Source organism: Calliopsis andreniformis, chromosome 12, assembly GCF_051401765.1.
Source record: "Calliopsis andreniformis isolate RMS-2024a chromosome 12, iyCalAndr_principal, whole genome shotgun sequence".
In the NCBI taxonomy this organism is placed as follows: domain Eukaryota; kingdom Metazoa; phylum Arthropoda; class Insecta; order Hymenoptera; family Andrenidae; genus Calliopsis; species Calliopsis andreniformis.
Genome location: NC_135073.1, coordinates 8802522 through 8825942, shown reverse-complemented (window position 1 = coordinate 8825942; position 23421 = coordinate 8802522). Strand labels below are relative to the sequence as shown.

Below are 23421 nucleotides of genomic sequence, written 5' to 3'. Positions count from 1 at the left end.
TTTTGTATATCGTTCACGATAGTCTTGTAGTGCATAAAATTAATTATTTTTGTTTCACTTGGTTATCGTTAACTGATACTTATATCTTCTTAAAATACGAAATATTTAAAGAATTTTGGAATCATTTTTCCATTTCTCGACGCTAAGATACATCACTGTCAAATTAATGACAAAATTAGCACAGTATAAAGATAGAGTGTTAATTAAAGACTCATGTTGACTGTAAAATTCCAACCATTATTAACAGTATTTGTCGAAACAAATTAGAGGGAGTATTTGTCTCGAGACGTCCCCTGGACGAAAATTACCTAACGACACATCGATCGATGACTGTTCATCATCGAACGCAAATCATTTTGTCAGTTTCGCACGAGACTCGACCGAATCGCAAACTGGATCAACCAGGACAGGCCACGCAGTGGCAGATATCGATCGTCTCTCGTTCACCTCTGTCAATCCTTAATTTATGGGAAAAATGGACCCTCGTCGTCTTTGTAGGACATGGCTTGTTTTATCGTTCTCCTCCACCATCTGCTTCTTCGCTTAATAATTAATGAAAAAAATAGAATCTCTTTGCAACGTTGCTTTCGTCGTACTTTGCTTTTTCGTTTCTTTGTATATCGTTTACTGTTGTGAATAGGTTTGTACTGGTACAACCTTATTGCTAGAACCCTTCGTGGAATGAAAAAACTCAGGAATCGATATTTAAGAATATCGAATTGGTCTTAAATTCGTCGGTTTGACGTACATCTTTTTCCACGAAGAATGATTAAAAGTAAAAACATTTTGTTTCCACTCGTTACGCGGCTCCTATATTAATACTCTCTGGTAAATTATAGTTTGGAGCGATCTGTGCGTCTGATTGTCTTTTGGTACGATCACTGAGGTCATAGTCAATAAACGAAAGATGCAATTTCAAGGAACAGTGAATCTCAATACAGCAAAACCTTATTTTTAGTTGATAATAAGTTACTGCATATATCTCGCTTCCCAGTATATGCAGAATGTATTTACTACTTGCGATCATTTGAGTTGAATCAGACATTAAAATTGCCTAATAATCAATTACTAAAATTTTTTACTATTAAAATTTCCTACTTTTCAAAATATTAACATCTCTCTATTTTCTACTTGATTCGATATAACGCTCAAAGTAAATCATAGTTAAACAAAAAGGAACTACTACTGTATTTCATTAGCGTTCAAAGTTTCAGAAGACATTAGCACTTCAACCTTAATTCCATCTGAAAAGCCGCTCATCCATGTCAAAACCGCTCTATCTCGACCTATTTTAAACCCCTTCAGACATATGCAATTCCCAGGTTACTTAAAACCACTCGTTCGGTAACCACGACACTGACCATGCACTAAGGTTCTGCTGTATTAGTTCACGAGAGCTGTCTGCATCAGATCAACCGCCAGGCGGTTTATGCATGCAAGAGAAGCGAAATAAAAGCGGAAAGTAGAAGGAACGATAGATGCAAGGAACAACGACCGATTCCCATCAGGATATAATCCTGACAGCGGACTCGTTCTCGTCCTCGTTCTTGAGCAGAAGGCTCAGTCGGAGGTCGAGCTCGCCAGCCTCGAGGGCCCACTTTTCCCTTAACCATCATGGAGAGTCCGCGGTGTGGGTGCCGAGAGTGTGGATCGGGAACAACGGGTACCAATCCACGGTCAGCTGTGTCAGTTGAAGAATCTCATCGAGGTTCACCTCGGCTCCGCCTAAGCCCTGGTTACTACCGAACGCCTGCTTCTTCTCCCACAGCATGACCAGCAGATTTCTGCCGATAGCGTCGCAGCTGCTGTACTTGATGGTTTGACGGTATTGCGGATTCTTGGAGTGCCGTACCACGCCTGTTTTACGCTTCTGCAGCCACCTGTCGCCGTCTCGAAGATACGTTTTCACGTAGGTATCTACGAAGCGATAAGGGTATGATTTAGTTCGTGGCGACGAGATTATTTGTCAAAGGAGTAGTAGATTTCTAGCAAGGTGTTGATAGAAAGTAGTTGGAGAAATTACTGAGTTTCTAGAAGCTGTTAGAAGGACTGGAAAACATTTTAGACTGTGGTTTTTATAGCCTTCACTGTTATAGTTGAAAATTCTAGATTAGAGGTAATCAAGGTTTTAAATGACAAATTAAAAAGTAATTATTATGAATAACTACAATCACGAAATTGAGATATAAAAAATATATGTATTTTCATCTTTATTCCTTTTTTTCGAAAATTTATATTTTAGCATATAGATTCCTAATTATCTTTAATTTATAATTTATGTTAGTTTGGTGTCGCAAGAGAAGGCAGTGAATTATATAGGAGGTAATACATAAAACAGTGTAAAGTTGGCATAATAAATATTAGTGAATGTTTTATGCTGTAACGCTGAGGAACAAACAGTAGTAGGTATTATAGGAAATAATCCAAATCAGACGGAAGTTACCTGGTTCGTCCTTCTCTCCAGGACAGATGTCCCTGGCACAGATAACCTCGATCTTGAGTGATCCTTTGCTTAGGCAGAAAGCCAGCTCCACCTCGCCGTTCTGAGCTCCTAAAATCGATGGAAGATTCGTGTAGCTACCTAATCCAAGATTTATTAGAAAAGATTGCTTTCAATAAATTCAACCTTTCTAGAATCAATTTGTATAAATGTCACAAAGACAATCTGAATCTAGAATCTCAGATAATAGAGTGGTTTTAAAAGGCTCTTATGTACAAAATAATTATATATACAGGCTCTTATTTTCAAAACAGCTATTCAAATTCTTTACCAGTGATCATCTTGTATCCCTTCGGCGGCACTTGCCCGCGACCCAATCTTGTTTCGATACCATTTTCGTTTCTCGCTGGCTGACTAGTAATCAAAGGAAAGAGATATCAAAATTAATGTACTAATTAATAACGAGAAGCCGCAGGGTCTGATTTTTACGTTAGGAACCTGGGTTGGTCAACCAGTATAAAGACCTAAATGAAGTTTAACTGGTAGCAAAGTTCCTTTTCGCGAAGATTTTATCGAGGATTCATCCTCTCAAGGTTCCTCGATCACTTAATTATTAAGTTTAGGCTTCAGACTATTTTTAACAGGGCGATAGTGTATAACATAAATGGTTGACATTGATAAAGAAGAGTTTCTCATTCTCAATGAACTTCATTTGTCAATTAACATTAGTACTATCAGTGATTAAGGTATGCATATGTATTTTGGCTGAGTGGTTAATATGGCAGATTATCGAATAAATTTAACGAAGTACAGTTTACAGGAAAATATTGTACAGAACATTACTCCGTTATAAACTTGTCACTATATTCGTTTTAGTTTTAATTTATATAAAGCAAAAAAGTTTTTCCTGAGTCTACTATTAATCATAGTGATATAGATCAAATTAGAGTGAGCTATCTTAAGCTGGAGTTGACCTTAGAAGTTGTATCATTTTTGAAACACATATTTTACAAATTCACATCGATGAGTGTCGACAAGAATAGCATTACTTTATTTCTGCATTGATAAAATTAGCTTGGCTTACCCCCATCTGTCTTCCTCGTCCAAGTCACAGTTGCGATCGCAGTACCGTTCCGGAATATTCATGACGCTGTCTTTGCGCTCGCCCCGCCCTACGATTCAGAGAAAAATATTTTCTTTCTGCGACGCCTTCGTTTCGCGATTACCCGACCAGCAAGCCACGTGACCTACACGATTCGCGATTCTTTGATCCTCGCGTTTCTTTGTTTTCTCCTACAAAGAGGAGAACAGCTACACCCCTTTCAACCCCTTAAAATATGAAAATATACGTCACGCAGATTGCCAGGAGAGATATTCCTGAAAATCCATTTTATACCTACTAAGTCTGGGCTGTCTACCTACAAATTCATACTTTCTCAACAAAAGCCTTGCTTTACGTTTGCAATCACGAAAGCTTTTAAGTGGTGCCACATTGTTAAGAAGCATTTTACACTTCTCGTGCTCCTATATCCTCAAAGTATAAATACTTAGTTTTAACATTTGTAGAACATGAACAGCGAAGTAATTTTTTTAAATTGTTCTTTGAGTCTCTAGACACAAAGAAATTGATATGTTCTTAAAAGTTCTTGAGCTTGATGGGGATTGTAAATTGATTCATAGTGAGGATTCTTATGAAACCATTTCAAAAAAGCAATTTAAGCTTTATAGAATTTTTGCATTAATTTAAAAATGAAAAAATAAGTTATTTAGGAAGTGCTAAGTTTCCCTGACAATAAACAAGTCAAGAAATTTTTCAATTATATAAGCTTTATTTATGTATCAGGAAACGAAGAACTTTTAAGATTTTCTACGTAAAAGATTCTAAAAACAAGAATATTTTCCAAAATTCAAGCAGTAGAAATATTTTCCCTGAAAGAAAGTTAATAAACATACTTTACTTTAATAATACACATTGTTAACAATAATAATACTTCGGTGCAAGTACGATAATACAGTCTTGTACCATTACCAACGAACAGTCATAGAGAGAAGTAAGAAGGAAGCATTAGCGTCGATAAATTCAACGACAGTGGAATCAAGTCACACTTAAGCCTACTTACGCTTCTCTTAGCTACACGTTGCAAAACTCTAGCTAAGAATGGAACGGGTACTTCAATTGTAGCTACCTCTTCAACGCCTACGAAATTACTGGTATTACAAGGTTGACGCTATTATTACAGAGCTAGTATCTACTGCATCTACTGGGACTACTGAGTCTACATGTGAGAAAGATGCAATGAATAGGTGTCGTAACAGCTTGTAAGAATACGTACAAGAGAGTGGAGTTAGCACACTTTCGATCCAGCAACTTTTAATCACGTGCGAGCTACATACTCTACGTCATGCAGGGAAAATAATTGTTTCTACTTTCTAAGGCATGCCTTGTTGTCTTCTGCTTTAAATGAAGGCTACTATGTTGTCTACTTTAACTATCGTCGAGTGGATTTTGTGAAGCAACTTTAGCGCTCTCATTGTAAAAATCATGATTTATATTCGAAATGAAATTCAATGTTTTCTGTTATCTACTTCATATTATCTACAAATATGTTTTAATAATCATTGTACGATTTTAATAATGTACTTTATGGGAATTAATTAGCATTCGGGTTTGCCAGTTTAATCTCTCTAATAATAACATTTGGTTAGACATCTGACAGACACGTCGGAAATCTGTTGTAAAGCATGTTTGATACGAATTCCAATAGCGTGTTTGGAATCTATTGGAAGGTTATGGGAGGATTGAAATTAGTGGGTCAATTTGTGGTATGTTTGATCAGTAATGTTCAATCGTTTCAAATGAATGGCAGTCTGAAAATATAGCTTCTGCCTTTTAATATTCAGTGATGAAAGTTTAATAAGTTTACCGTGTAAACTGGAATAAAAGTGGGAATATTGAGGTGTAACTAATGTGTAACCAGACTTGGGTGTGCATTTGAAACAATGTTATTTGAAATATTATTTATTTAGTTTTACTTCAGTTAGATTCAAAAAATAATTGTGAAAATTATTTCACCATTTGAAATTGAGTTTTCGATATTGTAACTAAATTTCGTACACGAAGTAAAATTATTTTAACAATTAATTCCTTCTTTGATTTCGAAAGGAGAAAATAATGAGACACGTAGTTTAACATTCGAAATTACGAGCCTATGTGCAATGATGTCCTGAATGAATAAAAACTCATTTATTTTTATTCAAATCAGACATCACATTTATTTTAATCCAATTTAGTAATTAATGACGAATTAAATTAATAGTTCCAGATGTTACATTAGTCGAAGAACTCGACAACTATTTTACTTTTTTTCATTCTCGTCGATTATTGGTAAAATAAGACGTTTGTAGATTTCAGTAGTACGAAGCAATACATAGTACAACATGTCAGCATAATTACTGACCTTTACTACTTGAGTGGCAAATGACAGACAAATTTTGTTTCTGCTTTTCCATGTGTATTCGAACAATGTAGACAATAGATACAATATTTGCAAATAAATTTCAGGAAGCTGATATTTTTTCCCTAGAAACTGCATATTCCCAAAATGCATTCGACGATATTTCAATATTCTGCTTTCCTTACCTAGAGTCATGATTCTGGGTTACAACATGTGGTTAATGATCAAACAATCTACAAATTTATAGTACAACACCAAGCGAGTAGTTTAATCTATGAAGCACTACTAGCGCAGGTAAAGGGTAATTTATAGCCAAAAGGGGTAGGTAGAAATTGCTACGTGGCGCGTAAGTCTCCTACTCAAATACCTTCCAGATATGTATGTACAGAGGGCAGACCACTTTCGAATATTAACGTACACTTACATTTAGAGCAACGTTTCGAGACAAACATAATAATCCGTCGTACGTTTGCCGTTTCCTTTCTTATTTATTTTCTGCAACCCTTCATTACTTATAGTAATTTAACAAATTACCAAACAAATTAGGAATTAAAGTAATTGAACTACAGTCCTGTATCATTTATGCAAATAATAATACAAAGAAAATTTAGAAGCAGCTACTTATAGATATATGAAAAATAATAAATAAATTATGGTCTGGTCTTTGTAAGACTTAGTGTAATTTTCGTCTCCAAAGAAAAATCATCGATATGTTAACAAAAACCATTCTCCACAACAGAACGAGGAGGAGTAATTCAATAGTACCTATAAATTAAAAAATTGACAGTTCAATTTGACAAAACCTATATACAAAATAAATAATAAGAAGTCATTACACGATTTAAGTTATAAGGCAAATAAATTAACACCAAAATGAAAGAACACAAATTAAATGTTCCATACTTCTGCAATAAACGATTAAATGTTCCCAGCGCAGGAGTCTCAAGATCTGTGCACTTTTAAGTGTCTGGTCTAAATAGCAACCTAACTACTATTTACGCAACCACGGTAATGAACAGCCAGGATCACATATTTGTCACGTAGGCACCTCCGCAGAAAGCGCGCTGATAAGCTGAAAAAGGAGCATCTGCGTCTCAAACTACCAAGCGCAACAGCAAGATAGTTGAGTAATTAAGTGAGGCGTTCCCCCACAGATGGCCTTGCTGTTTATCACCGCGATTATCAATCAATTTCTTTCACGCGACTCTGCGCGCGCTCCGGTGCTTTGCATATTCATTCCTGCGACCAATAATCAAAGTAAAAACTACCCCTCGCGGAAAAAAAGTAACGCCACAACAGCCGAAGACTTCGACCGTTTTGTCTTAAGTTGCTCGGGTAGATGTAGTCAAACCACAGCGACCTAGATGCTCAAACCGTTTTGGCTTGGCAGTAATAAGTCATATCTACGGTATTTTGTTCAGTTATATCTGAACAGTTGACATCACTTGAAGAGTAAGGCTAGCACAGCCAAATAGTATGACTGTGCTGCCTTAGAGCTAGGTCTCACCAGCATTAATGGACGATTATACTATGCAAAGTTGGTAAGGTTGCAATCGAGACACATGTTAACACAGTAGTACTTTTCATATGTAGGGCATACATCGATTCAGTTAACAATTATGATTAGTAGTTTAGCCAATAATACGCTACATCTGAAAGTGCGCGCGAAATCAGGCGTTTTAATCTACTGTACCCATATGGATCCACATTTTTCCCAGATACAACATCATTAGCTCTGTACACTAGCTGTGTCTCTGTTACTTTCAACTGGGAAAACAAGAACAGATATATGACAGACGTCGTAACATTCGTTATATTAACGCTGGTGTGACCAGGCTCTTAACACGACCCGAGCCATTCTAGCTTGCCTGGGTAAAGCAGTATTGGCGTAATTCCTTTTTCCGTGTTCATATTCAGCGAGGAATAGGCAAACGGATATACGAACGGATAGAGCAAGGCAAATACGCTTTGGCAAGTAGGCAGATAGATAGATAGATAGATAGATAGATAGACAGAGCGAGTAAACGTGTCTTACCGGATGCCCGTGACGGTGGTCCACAGTGTCCTGTGGCTATTTATCGAGGTGGTATGGAGTGCGGCAGTGAGAAGGAGGCCGAGTTACCGGTCCTCGGAGATACAGGCTCGCACTGCCACACAGTAACCGTTGGGACTACGCACGCTGTTGTCGTTGATCGATGATGGTGGTTGGTCGGTCGATCGAGAGCCCCACGATTCGTCGTCGATCGGGGTGTCGGGGGTTGTGACGATGGCCGGATGGCGTTTCGACCGAGCGAACCGAGCATTTTGATCGACCGCACGTATGCGTGTCAGAGATTGCCGGACGGTGCCGACCGAGAAAGGAGATCAAGAAAATGAGCAAAGGAAAGAAACAGAGGCACAATGCTTGGACATCGTTCCGCGACGTGACTTTGGCCGGCCGCGGCTGATAAGAGGAGACGAACACTCAATATAGGTGGACGAACGATCAGCGGCATAATATGTAGCTTTTGTATTTGGCGACTTTTGGCGTGTTTCGACGTGTGAACGAGGAACCAGGCCCTGACGGTGGGGTGATGGTATATCGAACACCGCTCGTTAACTCGCAGAGGCAACAGTGCAAGTGGCACGCGACAGGAAGAACACTGGGAGCTGAAGCGAGAGAAGGGCGATCAAGCTCTTGGTCGTTCTTGCCACGATCCTGCTCCGTCTCCCTCGCTTGTCTCTCCTTTCCCTTTCGTATCTAATCTTTTCGACCTCCTTACGGTTCTCTCGCCACGTCGCTTTGCTGTCGGCGTCTCAGGCTGGCGTTAGGCGGTACGTATAGTCAGCGACAGGCAACAGCGGCGCAACAGCGATCGCACAGAGATGAGCATAGAGCGTACATCATTGCGACGAGTGATCGTTTGGAGATGCCAGTTTTGTCACGAATAGACAGACAGACAGACAGAGGTAGGATGACGCGATTTCGCACTGCCCGAACGCGAAGCATCCAGTTCCCTTCGTTTTTAGATCGATCCCCAGATTTTGGATATCGAGTCGACTGCTTTTGACCACCTCGCATTGGGGAATCGTCACGATCAGGCGAGTGAAATTTATCTTTGGTTTTGGGTAAAGCTTGAGGGGATGATAGTTGTATGGTAGCAAAATTGTGTGGTGCAGAGGTGCCCAGATGAAACTTTGACTTCTTCAGGTTCATATGTGAAAGCACAAAGATTTGTAAAGCCTTTATACTACCTGATTTTGAAAATTTAAATACTCGAACCCTTATTTAAAAATTTCAACATTTGAATCTTAGAAAATTCGAATATTTAAATATTGAAATACTTAAAATTTGTAATGTCTAATTTTGTTAATATTTAAAATTTTGAATATCGAAATATTTCAACGTTGAAAATTTGAAATTTTTCATATTTTAAAAGTTGACTCAATCTTGAGTGATTTTATCTTCAAAGAAATCTAAAACTATTGGTAATAAAAATTTACGTCAATGAGATCTAAACTAGACCAAAGACAAATTTCGTTTATTATTAGATCAGACTTTTAGGTCACGTCTGTGATGAGAATTTCCACGTATAGATATTATTGAACGATCGATCACTGAATTCTAAACATATCTCAAATCAGAACAAACAACAGGATGATTGAATAATCCTCGTACTAGTCCAAATCCTCTAATCACTTGGTATTCTGACAAATTTCCCATCGAAATGTCGAACTTGTACGAGATTCCCTTCCGGGGCAATCCGTTTCCGGCTCGGTTGGCTCTATGTAATCAACAGGCGTCAGGAAGCTTCACGAGGGAAAAACCCGAACAAAACATTCTTAGCGTTCGCTCGGTCAAATCGCTCGAAATCGGATGGAAAGTGATATTACACGAAAGACACACGAAGGGAAGAAGGTAGACAGAGAAACGGACGTATAAAGAGAAAAGAGTGAAAGAGAGAATCGTGACGTTGCATAGGCAGAACACATAGAAGTGTAAGATAAAAAAGGCCGGTGAGTGATGATGCGTGAGAGAAAATGTACAAAAATGTATACAAATGATATGGACCCACATGCATACAAGGTTACTGCTTTAATCCTTATGCCAATCTTTTAATGCATTCAAAAAAAATACTTAAAGAAGTTAAGTACCGAATACTTTAGCAAATAAGTATTCCATAACATTTTCTATTACTACTGTCGTTCTGATTTCCATTTCATTTTATTCAAATCTCTCACAATATTAATATTTCACCAAATTATCCCAGTACACTGATGATAGAAACTGTAACACATAGTTGGACGATTCCAACAATGAATTTCGTGTATTCCATATTTGGACACCTGATTCAATGTTGATAATTACTTTGTTCGAGTTTCGAATTCGATTTGCTTCGCCTTTACGTATACATGTACGTCCATGCACACACATTAATCCTGCATGCGTACGATACGCACGGCGCTGGCCGACGAGGAGGATTCGATCTGCCGATCGGTCGGTGGACGAAGATGGGTCGAGCAGATTTGACGATCCGACGAACGTGGTGATGAGAAATAAAGAGAGAAAAAGAATATAGAAGTACGAGTGCGTGGAAGACAGACAGACAGTCAGACAGACAGATAGACAGGCAAACAATTTTACGAAGTGGATGAACGAACTGACGGACGGACGAGCGGATGGTTCGGCGAGATGGTGGACAAAGAAAGCTGCGTTGACTGTACTCACGTCTTTTGTCTCCTGAGAGACTCATCGTCCTGCCGAGCTCTCTCTGAGCCGCCTTCAGCGACTGCAGGCCCTCTCGAATCTCCTCTGGATCCCTTGGTGGTCTGGTGAACGAGCTTCGTCGGCGCCCACCATAATAGTGCACTATAATGTCCGCCTCTCCCATACTTCCACCTGTGGGATTGTATGGGAAATGATTATTAGTTCTGTTATGATTTTTGGTCTCGAGTATGCAAAGCTTTTTCTGTAATTGCTTGATTTAGATATGTGTAAAAGTTAAAAAGCATAATGCTCAGTTCTTAGCGAATCTTTGCGAGATTCTGGAATCTCACACCTTTGCGAGTTTGTGGAACTCATCAGGTGGAGGGTTAGTATCTCTTTTGAGCGTGCAAGGTTAATAGTTTATGAGATTGAATTATTGAAGCTGCTTCGTGGACATTATCTTCTTTAAAAGTTTGAATATTTAGAAATTTTCGAATAACATCTTGATTTTTTTACATGTCTAGCTTTTTCAAGTTGGTAAAGTGCAGAAATGAAACAGCTTCAACTGTTACTGTCTCTCCAACTATTGATTTTCTAGTTCTCAAAAGAGAATATTGTGAGATATTCGGCTTGACAAGTTCTACAGCTTGGTAACGATTCATTAAAAATTAAAAAGCAGGCTGGGAAATCTTTCCTTATAGGCACCAAAGTGTTTTTTTTATTCTGTGTTGGAAGATTGCTATCAAGTGTTATCCTGATCATTGATGGTGATATATTGGTAGTTAATATTTAAAGACAGATATAACCAGAAATATTAAAACAGTTAATTGTTTTTAAAAATCGTCTGACTGACTCAGAGGATATATTCAAAAGTAGAATAAACAGGAATAAATCTTCGAGGTCGAAGGGTGGCTTTAAAATCAAAGATAGTACAGAATAGATCCCATCCGTTTTAGGGTAAGAACAGGAACAGATAAGTGCCATGAGTGACCTAAAATATCTCGGTTGGTTGGAAGTCTGATTTTCAACCCTGACCTACTTCCAAATAGATATAATTCTAAGGTTAAACAAACATGTTTCAAACAAGTCTCGTCGTTGTAATTGTATTACACTCTCATTGGCTCCTAAGCAAACATTGTCTCGGAAAGCGATGTTTGAAGTAGCTATTAATCAAATTTAGTGAATAATAAAGAGAGTTAGCTAAAAGTACAAAAAGCACACAGCTTGAGTCAAGTTAATTTTCGGATTAATTACTGCAGTAATACAAAATGTAGTAGATGTTAATCGTAAATGAATGGCTAAATTACTAAATAACGATAATAATTATAAATCAGTATTGAATTATAGAGAGACTAGTCTCAAGAGAAGAAAGTAGTCATACAGATAGTCTGAAAAAACGTACATAGCCTTTTACATGAACTCACGTTTACTATCAGTTCCTCCTTGGCCCTGAAAGCTGCTTCTACGACTGCCAGGCAAGGATCTGCTGTAGTTTCTCGACAGTTCATAGGGTTCGGCTTCGAACTGCTCACTTTGACTCGATCCTCTTCTAGTGCTCCCATGCCAAGCATGATCCGGATGCAGGAAGCCGAACTCAGGACTTCCGCTATCGCTTTGCGTGTCGTCGCTGTAACTTCTTTCGTGCAGTTCAGTCTTTCGTAACCTTTGGACGGCTTCCATCGATAGTGAGCCGCGAGGTGATTTGTTCACACGAATTCCCCGAGGGTCTTCTAAGCGATACCTGAAAATAGTCTTGCTTATAAATAGAAGTCATTTTTTAGAGTACTCCAAGTATTCGCGATGATTTTCGCAGTTGATTCTAGAATAAATTAAACACGTTTCTTGAATTGCGAGTTATAAGTAAATTAAATCATAATAGTACGTTAAAAAATAGCTAATTCTGGATTTAGAAGTTTTCAAATTTTGTAGATATTTAACTGTTCAAACTGTAATTTATAATATTTTTGTTTATATAATTTGTATTTATAATATATTTTTTTTTGAAATATTTTTTAAAGCAATGGTTATATGACTCCAAAGTGGAAGTATCGATGTATTCGCTTTGTGAAGTTCTACAAGCTGGTAACAATTCATTAAAATACGAACATGTAACGCTTGAAGAGCCCTCCTCGTTAGCTTGAATAATAACGGAGTTCTACATTTGTTTGTAATTAGTAAATTATTTTTCATTCTATATGTCTGAAGATCCTAAATTTTTTTTCAAAAATATTTTTTTAAATCTTGCAGCATAAAATAAGGGATTCATAAGGTGAGTAAGATTCATTATAATTTAACACTGAAACTATTAATATACTTATACCGATTACTACGAAGTACTGATTTTCAATTAATTATTCTAAGTTATTTTTTCTAATCACATATTCTTTTAAATATTTGTCATCTTGATAGTTCTAGTACAGACGAGTACATCTCGCTGATTGCTAATTTTAATATTAAAAATAAAGCAGAATAGATAGTCCTGCTGCTTTCTGTGTCTTAAATTTCGCAGAAATTTAATATCCAATGATAATAGCGGGACATTGTAGAGAAGTGTTGATAATTAATTAAATTTTGGAGCATACATACCAAACCGCTCGGTCGTTTTCGAGCGCTCGCTGCAATTCGACAGTACATTCTCCGAGGAAAACGTTATCAGCATTGGGACAGAAATCCCATAAAGTCACCTCAATCGCGCGCTTCATTAAGCTTTCCCCATCTACTCCAGAAAAGAGTAGCGTTGCATTCCAAATCGGCTTTTGACTTGGCTCGGCAACAGCGGTTTTCAAAGTAGTTTGATCGGTGCTGTAAATGTCAGTTGTATTTGAGTGTAGGTATACCAAAATGCAAAAGCATTAAGAAATTGTTCATTTATTTAAACACCCCAACTTTTTTTATTAAATATATAAAAAGGGGCCCTGAAAGATTTAAGTAGCATTTTCTTTAAATTACAGATCAACTATTTATGTACTGTCATGAAAAATTGTCTCAAGTCAAAAATTTGAGAATTATCAAGAAGAATATTTCAATTTGAAACTAATTCGATTTTAATTCTGATAGTTCTTAGAAAATAACTTATTAGGTTTAATATGGTAGAAATTCAAAAAGCTCAGAAATCTTATGAGGGTCGATAAGCATATTTTCATTCTACAACTTTTATTATGATTACATATCGATTATCATACTACATGTACCAGAGTTTCAAGTTTAAGTATTCCAATATTCCGAAGCTTCTTTTAATTGACCATTTCGTTTTACTTTCTTTATTGTGATAAGTATTATTGAGAATTTCTGATAGTTTAGATTATAATCATCCAAAATATCATTTCCATATCAGTTCCATTACAGGCGTCAAAAATTTTGATGTGTGATTTTACATGTTATAAAAAGGAGACACTGAGTAGAAACTGTGTTTGAAACTTCATTTGCAAGTAATTAATTATTAAAGATACACCTAAAAATGTACTTGAACTGTCTGACTTGGGAATTTATTCTACTGCCACGTTAGGTCAGCCACAGCGATGTTAGTAAAATAATTCTAGTCACACATATTTCATGTGCTCTTTAGGCATTTCAGCAATAATTAATACCTCTGACCTATTGATATCTCTTGAACGAAGCTTCGAACACAGTTTCACAGTTTTCATTATCGTCTTATTTTAGGACGTACAGTTACCTCTTAAACTTTCTGACACCAGTCAGACATCTTATTCACCTACATAAATGTCATCAGTGTCACATGGCAATAAAACATCGGAATTTAATTCAATAATGACTGAAGTACTCTAATCCTTTAAATTTAATTTGGTTTACTATACGATATTATATGATTTTTTATATTCTTCAAAAGATATTTCCTACATGCTGTTTGACTTAAATGTGCAAACAATATTTCACAATGTCTAGAGGGATAAAACAAACGTTTCTTCATTTGTATCCACAGATGTACGAATATGCATAAAAGTTCACACATTATCTTGATCTATTCTCCATCAAATATTCCACGTTTCCTCTTACTTCATCCAAAACCCAAGCCTTACCAAATCGGCATAAGGACCAGTTTAGCATACGCTTCTGGGAGCGTCCCATAGCCCGTGTCCTCTCTGGGGCAAAGATCGTCGGCCATAAAAACGGAAACAATCAGCTCTTTACGATCCGCTTCGTACGAAACTTGAATTTGTATTCTTCCCGTCACCTGCTTCTCTTTCGCGATTTGCTCCTAGAATAGAGGAAAAGAACCTTAACATTCGTCACCTCCTTGACGACCATGGCGGGACAATAGCGAGTCTACGGATGAACAAAGACGTGATCTTCGTGCTTCGGAGCATCGAGTTCGCGGAAAATCTGATTCACACGTTCGAAACGTAGAAATAATGGGAACAAGAGTTTTGGTAATAGAAGAACGAAAGTTCGACGAAAAAGATCGGACGTCTGTGTTACATGCGTAGCCTCCAGGCGAGAATAAAAAAGCAGACTCATGCTGGCGTGCAGAAGCGACTTGTGAGGGAATTTGGGTGAAGCAAAACGAAAAGAAGCGAATTATAGAGAGCGAACCATATTTGTCAGAGCTAAGGGTATCTTACGTCGCGCGAAGAGTGATTCTACGCAAGAGCCGCATTTTCGATCGATAGCTACTACTACGGAAGCATGATAGCGGGCATCAGTGATGAACAACTTGCGCGGGTCACTTGTTGACTTTCGTCTTATAAGAGATAACGGGATCTCAGGGTAACCTGAGTGACCCTTCTCGATGGGATGTATGGTGATCTTGCTTCAGAAGTTTTAATGGAACTTTCGATCTAGTTATATGCGCTTTTTAAAGGCTACTATGGAAATCTAAGGTAGTAGACATTTTTTGTATTTTTTATGCTTGCATTTGTTTAAAGATCAGGTTAACCCTTCAGAAGGTATAGTGATCATTACATTGAAATATTTTAAAAGTAGAATTATGAAATTCTCTTGTATTAAAAAATTAGTTGAATGCAAAAGATTAAAGAGAAACTTTTAAAAATGAATTAATATAAGTATTTTTCTTATAAATTTGTAAAACTAGTTTCCAATGTGTTTAAAAAAAACATAATATACTTATGTATTTTGGTCTGTACAATACAAGGGATGTAAATGGATTTCGTTGCAAATCTGCAGTGATAATGCTCAAGCTTGAATAAACTGCAATAATCAGTCGTGTTTCAATGAGTGCCTGATTTTAATTCATAGTGAAGCAACAGTTGTGCATCACCGATGCATATACGATACAGTCAAGAAAAAGGTCCGTTTCTATATCTGTTTCGTCGCAACAATCGACGTAGTTCCACATCTCCCTTTTCTCAGTCCTCTTCTGGTCCACTGGTCCCTGGCAGTTCTTGGAACATCTTCACCTTAATCAGAATTTCAACTGGATCCTACGGTTCCGTTTCCATGAAAAAGAACTTTCAGCTTCAAGAATCACCAGTGTCCTTTGCTTTTCTTTTCCTGCACGTACCGTTTTCCCCGACTGTACGTTATCGTGCTCTACATTGTCAACCCACTGACGCTTTTAGTATCCTCTTAAAAAAATCTTATTTTTACTATACTAGAAGACTTAGAAGATTCCAAGTGTTTCTTGGAAAAGAAATTCTGCAGAAACTGTAATGCACTTAGTTGAGTTAATATTTAATTTAACAGGTTTTTTCCCTTTTGGAATTGAAATAAATAGATACATATATTATTTTGTTATCTTTGTCAGCACAAAAATCGTCAGTGAAACATTCTCAACTAAAAAGAAGATGGAAAGTGGTTATTATAAGATTTTCATGAGACATAGATTGCTTTTGCAAAAGTTTTACGCGTCAATGGACTAACAGCGTTTAATAATCTACGGAAGCGAGGCGTGCGTGCCGTCGCGGCGCTTTTTCGGCCTTAAAGTTTCCATCGAGATAATCGACGTCTCTCGAAGCGCGGAGCATCGGGGACACGCAACGAACGAAGCGAAAGAATGATCAATTATTGAAGCGAAACGCCTTCGCGACGATAAAATTTTGTTCGCTTGGAAAATTGGTTGTTTCACTTCGCTCGCTCTGGCATTACTCGAACGTCCACACGGATCGATTTCATGTCTCTTCCGGTTCGCTTCCAACGACAACGTACAAGGATCTCGTTAATGGCGACGAGTGAGTGGTAGTGATGGGCTTCGAGATGCATTGAATAATATTAAACGTGTGACGTCAGTTCCAAATGACTTCTGGCTTTCGAATCTCAGAAATTTTTGGAGCTTCAGAGGATCTTCAAAGTCTTTTGAAATGCATATGTATTTTTTAAGAATAAGAATTTATTGGGAATTTCAACATATCTCTTGAAAATCGCAAGATATTTTACAAAATTTTTAACATATCTAATGATGAATAATTACCTTCAGTGTAATTGTGAGTGGTCTTTAATATACCTTCGAGGTCCTCAAAATGCCTCCAAGAACTTGAAAATGTTCTTAGAACTTTAAGCTGCGTTCATGAATTTCAAGCTACATCTACTCGAGAACTTCAGTAAATATCTTCGATAATGATACCTTTGAAGGACATAAAGGTTTCTAAAGAGCTATTAAATATTTCAAAGCTGTCACTAGGAATTATAAATGAATAACAAAAGTAGCTTCTAGATATTTCACAGAGATTCCAAATAATTAAGGAGGATCTAAAAATGTTCAAGCTGGATCTGAAGACATCCTGAAGCACCTCAAGACACAAGCAAAAATTTTCAAGCTCTAATAATTATTTGAAAATTCTTGAGATTCGAATACCTATTTGTTATTTTAATGATAGAATCGATTAAAAATTTCCAGGAGAATGGACTGAACGCCCATCGCTAGTGCATATGCGTGTTCGCGTTCACGCTCGACTTGGCGAACACCTTTAAAGCCGAAGCAGAGTCGCGAGGGAAGCATGACGTTGGCGTTGTATGTGCAATAATGTCAGGCTACGATCTCCTCTGCATACGCTTTTCCCCAGTACCGTTGCTGAATTTGCTGTTTTTAATGCGGCCATCTGCGCAAGCCCTTCATTCCGCTTTTCCTTCCTTTCGCCAGGAACTTTTAGCCAAATCCGTATTACCAACGTTTTCATTGTTATTATTCGAATATCAGATTCCCTTAACGATGTTTTCGTGGATAAATTTCATCTGTCTGCTTGTGGCTGAATTCTAATTGTAATTTAATGGAATTCTGTCGATCATTTAATCATTCAATTTACTTGTCAATTAATTGTATGTGGCATACCGTTTGGCTTTGCGTTATGCATTTATTTAGTCTGACATGAAAGGTCAATTTTCCTTGGTATAACGACAGTTTCTGTTCAAATTGCAGCAGTTTTAGATCAGAAAACTGTACGTTTTTGGAACGGAAATATTAACACACTTACTAGTTTTTGGTAAAATATGGACAATTAGAAAAATTTTATTTTAATGTTTCAATATTAAAATATTTGAAAACTATTTGCAGTGTTAAAAGAGAAGTATTTAAGTATTGAAATCTTTACAGGTTTTTAAACTTTTATATTAGAAACTGCATATTTTAAAGAACCAAAAAAGAAAAAAAAATAGTAGAGACTTCTATTTCATCTTCCTATTATGTAAATTACGACTTTACAATTCGAAATATAAAAATATTTAATTTTCAAAACTGGAAGTTACATGTACTTTACATATTTGAAATGTTCAAATGATTTGAAAATGTTGGTAATATGAATATCTTAATGACTTCGAAAGATGCACATTCAGTACTGTTTTAAAAAAAAAGGTCGTGAAAGAAGGCTCGATCGAAAATTCAATTTTTTCGCGAGTCGAATTCAGTTCCCCCGAGTGGCGTTTCAATCTAGATTTTTCGCATGTAGATTCCCAGGGTCAACGTAAACCAAACGCCTGTAATATCGCGCTCGTTTCGCTTCCTCTCCACGTATCAAGGACTCGCGAAATTTTGAAAAAGTCAGTTCGGTCCGATCGATAAGAAGGGCTCGGACGTTTGGCGCACGTACATAGTTCAGAACGAGTTTGCTGTTCGTGTATCTGCGCTTGGAAGTAATATAAAATCGGTACGTAGGTAGATAGACGTACAGACAGCCAGACAGACTGACAGATGGAAACAGAACGAGAGAGAAAGAGATAAAGTGAGATATAGATAGGCAGAGAGAGATAGAGATAGAGACAGGCAGAAAGAACGAGAGAGAAAGAGAGGAGAGTGTAGAGCAAGTGAAAGAGAAGACATGGCGCAGAAAAGATAGAGAGAAGTCAACCCTTCGTTTCATATTTAGTCGTAGCGAAACTAAGAGGACGTAACGTCGTTAATTCCTTCGTAATTTGTCATCCACGTTCCTTGGATTGCACACGAATCAAAAATCCAAGGTAGATAATACACTACACGAGCAAGGACTAATTTAGATGCCTGCTGTACCAAATCTTTTCCACGTAACATCGTACACGTGATATCCGAGCTTTCGCCCTCGGATTGTATCGCATACCGACAGAGAGATCTCTACGTCAAGTACATTTGCATGCCTTTGTCCATTCATTACCGTCTATGTTCGTGAAACGAAGGAGCAGAGTAGCAGAGAGAACGTAACAGATACGAGGCTCGAGGAGGGGGGAATTACGTACGCGAGACAAATTATGTGTAATGGAGAGCTGATCGCAGCTAAACGACGAAGTAGCCATACGATATCGAACGAAAGTATAATAAAGTGGAACAGAAAAGTAGTGGGTATGAGAGGTGTGTGGGAGCGCAAAGGGACGAGCCGCAAAAGAAAATGAATATGCTAATATACAACTAGAGTCGTGCCAGTTGGGAGAGAGTAGCATGGAGGGCCAATATGCTAAGTTTGCTCAACATGGACAACTTACATTTCCGTTTTCATTTCTCTTTCGTCAGCGGGTTTCTATTTCTCTTTTTATTTCGTTTTCGTAGCCAAACAATTTCATTTTTGGAAGGGGCGGGGGGAAGCGACGGAGGATCGGCAGAACAATTATGGATGTACGATATGAGATGTCTTGGGGTTACAGAGACAGAGACATAGATACAGAAAGAGAGATAGAGAGATAAGGAGAAAGAGAGAGAGAGAGAGAGAGTGAGAGAGAAAGACAGAGACAGAGACAGAGACAGTACACGTGGATAAATGTCGATGCGATGGAACACGTCGCCGGAAGTGACGCGAGACGGAGACAAGTTCAGAGATACAGATATAAGTGTCTCGTGCAGCCTCACAGAGCCGTACAGGAGAGTAGAAAGTACCCAGAATGTGTGTAGGACAGATAAGGGGGAAGTTCACAGGTGGACAGAAAACAGCTAGAATGGAAAGGGTAGCGAAGAGAGAGACACGCACACACAGCACACGCGACCACCATTGCGCTTCGTTGTGTGCGTATCCAAGTAGATACTGTACAGTATTACCTCGAAAAAAGTTCGTCGTTACCTCCCTTGCATTTTGGGATAAAAATTAGGCCAAAGGATTAGCGTGACTTTATTAGCGAAAATGAGCTAGTTTATTTATTCGGTATTAATTTGAAATATTTTGCAATTCTGCGAATTAATTACATTAACATTCTTTGTATAGAGTGTTTGGTAATACGTATGAGAAGATTTAGAGGGTAATTATGTGTGACAAAGTAAGCCAGGATCGGAATGCAAATCGCCAGAGGTTTGGTAAACCTCAAGGCTAGAATCCGTGAGTTAGTGGGTTAGTGTACAGTCAGTGCCAAGATACTGAGAGCTAGGAGCTAGAACATTGCACACATGTTAAAGGACCACGAAATTTTTTAGTAGTGACGTACTTTTTTTAAGACATAAGAATTCTTTTGTAAAATCGTACATTACATATGTGCTTAAAATAAGCTCCTAGTATTTTTGATAATGACCAGATTAGGCAACTGACTCAGCTAATAGTGGTTCTTCTTCAAAAGTTCGAATCTCGGAACATTAATTTCAAAAAGCGAAGACAAAACTTTGTATCCCACTTTTCTTCTTATTCTGTCACGTAGAATCATAATCTATGGGGAACGATATTGGGACTCATTCTCATTAAGAAAATCTCATCAACCCATTGGCAATTCTCTCAAAGACCCCAGACAAAATCTAAAAATTGAAGTCCCACTTTTCAAACCCCGAATAGTGCTCATCGCCCATTCCTGTCCGCGATCTTCTATCGAGGCAACACTGTATGACGTATATAATGCTTCTTTCCAGTGTGTGCGTTCCTGTACACGACTTGACGCGTGTCGCATATTAAATATGAAGGAAAGTAAGCGGAGAGAAAATCGAGTGCCGTAGCCTCCGTGCGTGATTGCAGCTCGAGCTGTCGCGCAAGAATCTCTTCTGTACCATTCGTTTCTCCTTTGAATTTATTTCGTTTATCTATTTTTACATCCGATTACACAGAGATCTCGGGGATGACTCGCGTGGATATAACTGTGGGGGGTTATGGCGTGTTACGTCGAGCGTGTTTTTAGTCCGTTTGCAACAGCCGGATCGACTACGAGCTAAGAGGGGGTGGCTATCGAGAGCGAGAGACCAAAGCGAGAAATCCTCAGCCGTGGAGCTTGGTCGACGTCGGCCGAGTGCTCGGACCGAAAACAGAATCGTACGGGAAACGAAGCTGAAGAAAGGAAAAGAACGGCGACAACGCAACTCTTGCCCCAACTGACACTCTCGTTTTCCGTTCTTTGACGTAACCACACGTGTATACGATCACGGAAGGATATCTTTCTGTCGATGCTTTGCTTCGATCAGGAACGATTTCTCATTCAGCCGAAGGTAAACGGAAAGCGTGTGTAACATTCGTTCTCTCTCGCAAAGGTTTCGAGGAATGAGTCTTAGTTTTATAGGAAGTCCCAAGATAATAAAACAAACGTAAAACTGGAAATTCCTTGTGGCGAAAGAAGTCGAGGGGACCTTTTACGGTTTTGCTATTTGAGATTTCGAGTTTTTGAGGTACGACTGATGTGATACCATATGTTCAAACATTTGGCGTTTGTATTGCGCAGTGCAAAGATGAGAACTGTCATTTTTAATTATACTGCATTCGTATAAAGTAATCTCAAATTACAGAAGGGTGAAGGATTCTGTATTTCTTTGGCTGCAAGAAATTTACACATCCAAACTTGTTTTATTATTTTAGGACAACCTGATTCCTGGAATAAGTGGCCAAACTTTAGAAGCGTATTTCGTTCAATGCAATAATAGTATACGAGCAGAATTGTGAGAAATAGAAACTAAATCATGCATTTAGCTGTGCACTTATTTAAGAATATTGTATTATCTAAAGGGCAAATTTTCTTCTTTATTCAATAAAAGACCTTCCTCCTACAAGAAATTAGCCAATAGCATTTAGTTCAACTCCTCTTGAATTTACGATTCAGAGATTACAGAGATTACAGTTTTATTTGGGACCTCGTTGCCACAAGTACCCTCCGAAGAAGTTTAGGTTTAGTGACCCGTGAGTTCATTCCAATACAGCTAATTTGTATCAGTCATGTATATAGTTAATACCTGTGGAAGTGGTTAAGTTGATTCTAAGCTAGTTTAGTTTCGAGGTTATTTGTTTGATCAGTTTAATAAAATCACGTTAAGTTGATAAATGATTTCCTCGCTCTCAAATTCAAATTGAATTTAAAATTCAACTTCTGAATTTATTACAGAAGGATGCTGCCTATTTTTTATTACAATCTTATATTTACCTATTATTTGCCCTTTAAACTTTCTTTTTATCAGCACTACATAAATATTCTACGTCAGACACTGAAGATTAATAACAGTGCCCATAAAGAAAAAATCAGCAAATTATTTATCTGTGAATAACAGACATCAATGTTATCAAAAAGTCATTTTCAGAGATCTATGTACACCTCTGTATGACCTTTCCATCTTATATCTTCATGATCTATGAATTATATCTCTGCATACATCTCGAAAACGGTGTGCATCAGAGTCTATATTCAAATGTTTTTCGTCCTCAAAGGGAACGCCACAGGCCCTGAAGTTTGACCACCTATTTCCGGAATATTCAGCTTGTTGCTTTGTGTTTTATGTAAGAGACCACGTATACTCGAGGCGCTCCCGATTTTCTGCCTCTTCTCCACTATCAGGTACACGTTCCTCGAGTCATACGCAGTCAAAGAGCGCAAAATAGCGTGAAAATCGCGTTTGCACTACTTTATCGCGATACTCGCATCTCTACTCTAAGTTACATATAACCAGTGTCTGGGCGCAGATATTCCTTAGCGTTTACTTAATTCGATTGTCGTGCGCTCCTCCGAGTTAACATAAATTCGTCGCGTACGAAGCAGTCCCGTTTGATTAAGGAAAGTAGGATCGACCTAATGCGACCAGGCTGAAAGCATCTGCGTGATTCATATCAGTCCAACGAACGCAATGAGGAATTAAAATACAAACAAAAGGGAAAGCAAAAAATATTGGCTGAATATTAATACTGAGTATTTAAAATGTTTGTGTCAAACTGTCGTGTTGCAAAACGATTGTAGATCTCGCCATTGTTCAAAGAAATTGCGGATACTCTATTACATTTTGAAGATTAGAAACTTTAATTAATTCAATGAATTATTTAGTATTCATGTAGTATTAAAGCGTTTGGAATTTTAGAGACTAATTTTTAGTAGATTTTATATTCGTGAGTGGTATGATGTTGAAGTATGTGAAAAGACTGGTTTTAGTTTTTGTTCCTTTTTGTTTGAGACAAAACTGTATTCACCACAGTGTAAACAAATAATGTAGCTTTACCTCAAATGTGAAATACGCAGAAAGCAAATATTGGATTTTTTTTCTGACGAACATAGTTAATATGTATTGACGTCAGCGAGTGGATGCACGT

General features: G+C 37.7%; 1 protein-coding gene across 2 annotated transcripts in view; it reads right to left on the bottom strand.

Annotated features, from left to right (window-relative positions):
- Nucleotides 1-1400: 1400 nt before the first annotated feature.
- Fife (regulating synaptic membrane exocytosis protein fife) overlaps nt 1401-23421 on the bottom strand; it is a 122205-nt gene continuing 100184 nt past the window's right edge. Inside the window, exons 16-23 of one of the 2 annotated variants that reach the window (XM_076388686.1) lie at nt 14620-14798; nt 13169-13384; nt 12007-12323; nt 10604-10774; nt 3525-3612; nt 2772-2854; nt 2444-2551; nt 1401-1917 (exon numbers count right to left, since the gene is read on the bottom strand). In XM_076388686.1, coding sequence (XP_076244801.1) covers nt 1613-1917; nt 2444-2551; nt 2772-2854; nt 3525-3612; nt 10604-10774; nt 12007-12323; nt 13169-13384; nt 14620-14798 — 1467 coding nt within the window. In that variant the 3' untranslated portion in view covers nt 1401-1612. Of the gene's footprint in view, nt 1918-2443; nt 2552-2771; nt 2855-3524; nt 3613-7930; nt 8075-10603; nt 10775-12006; nt 12324-13168; nt 13385-14619; nt 14799-23421 lie in introns of those variants that run through there. The other variant, XM_076388687.1, reaches the window with a different exon arrangement.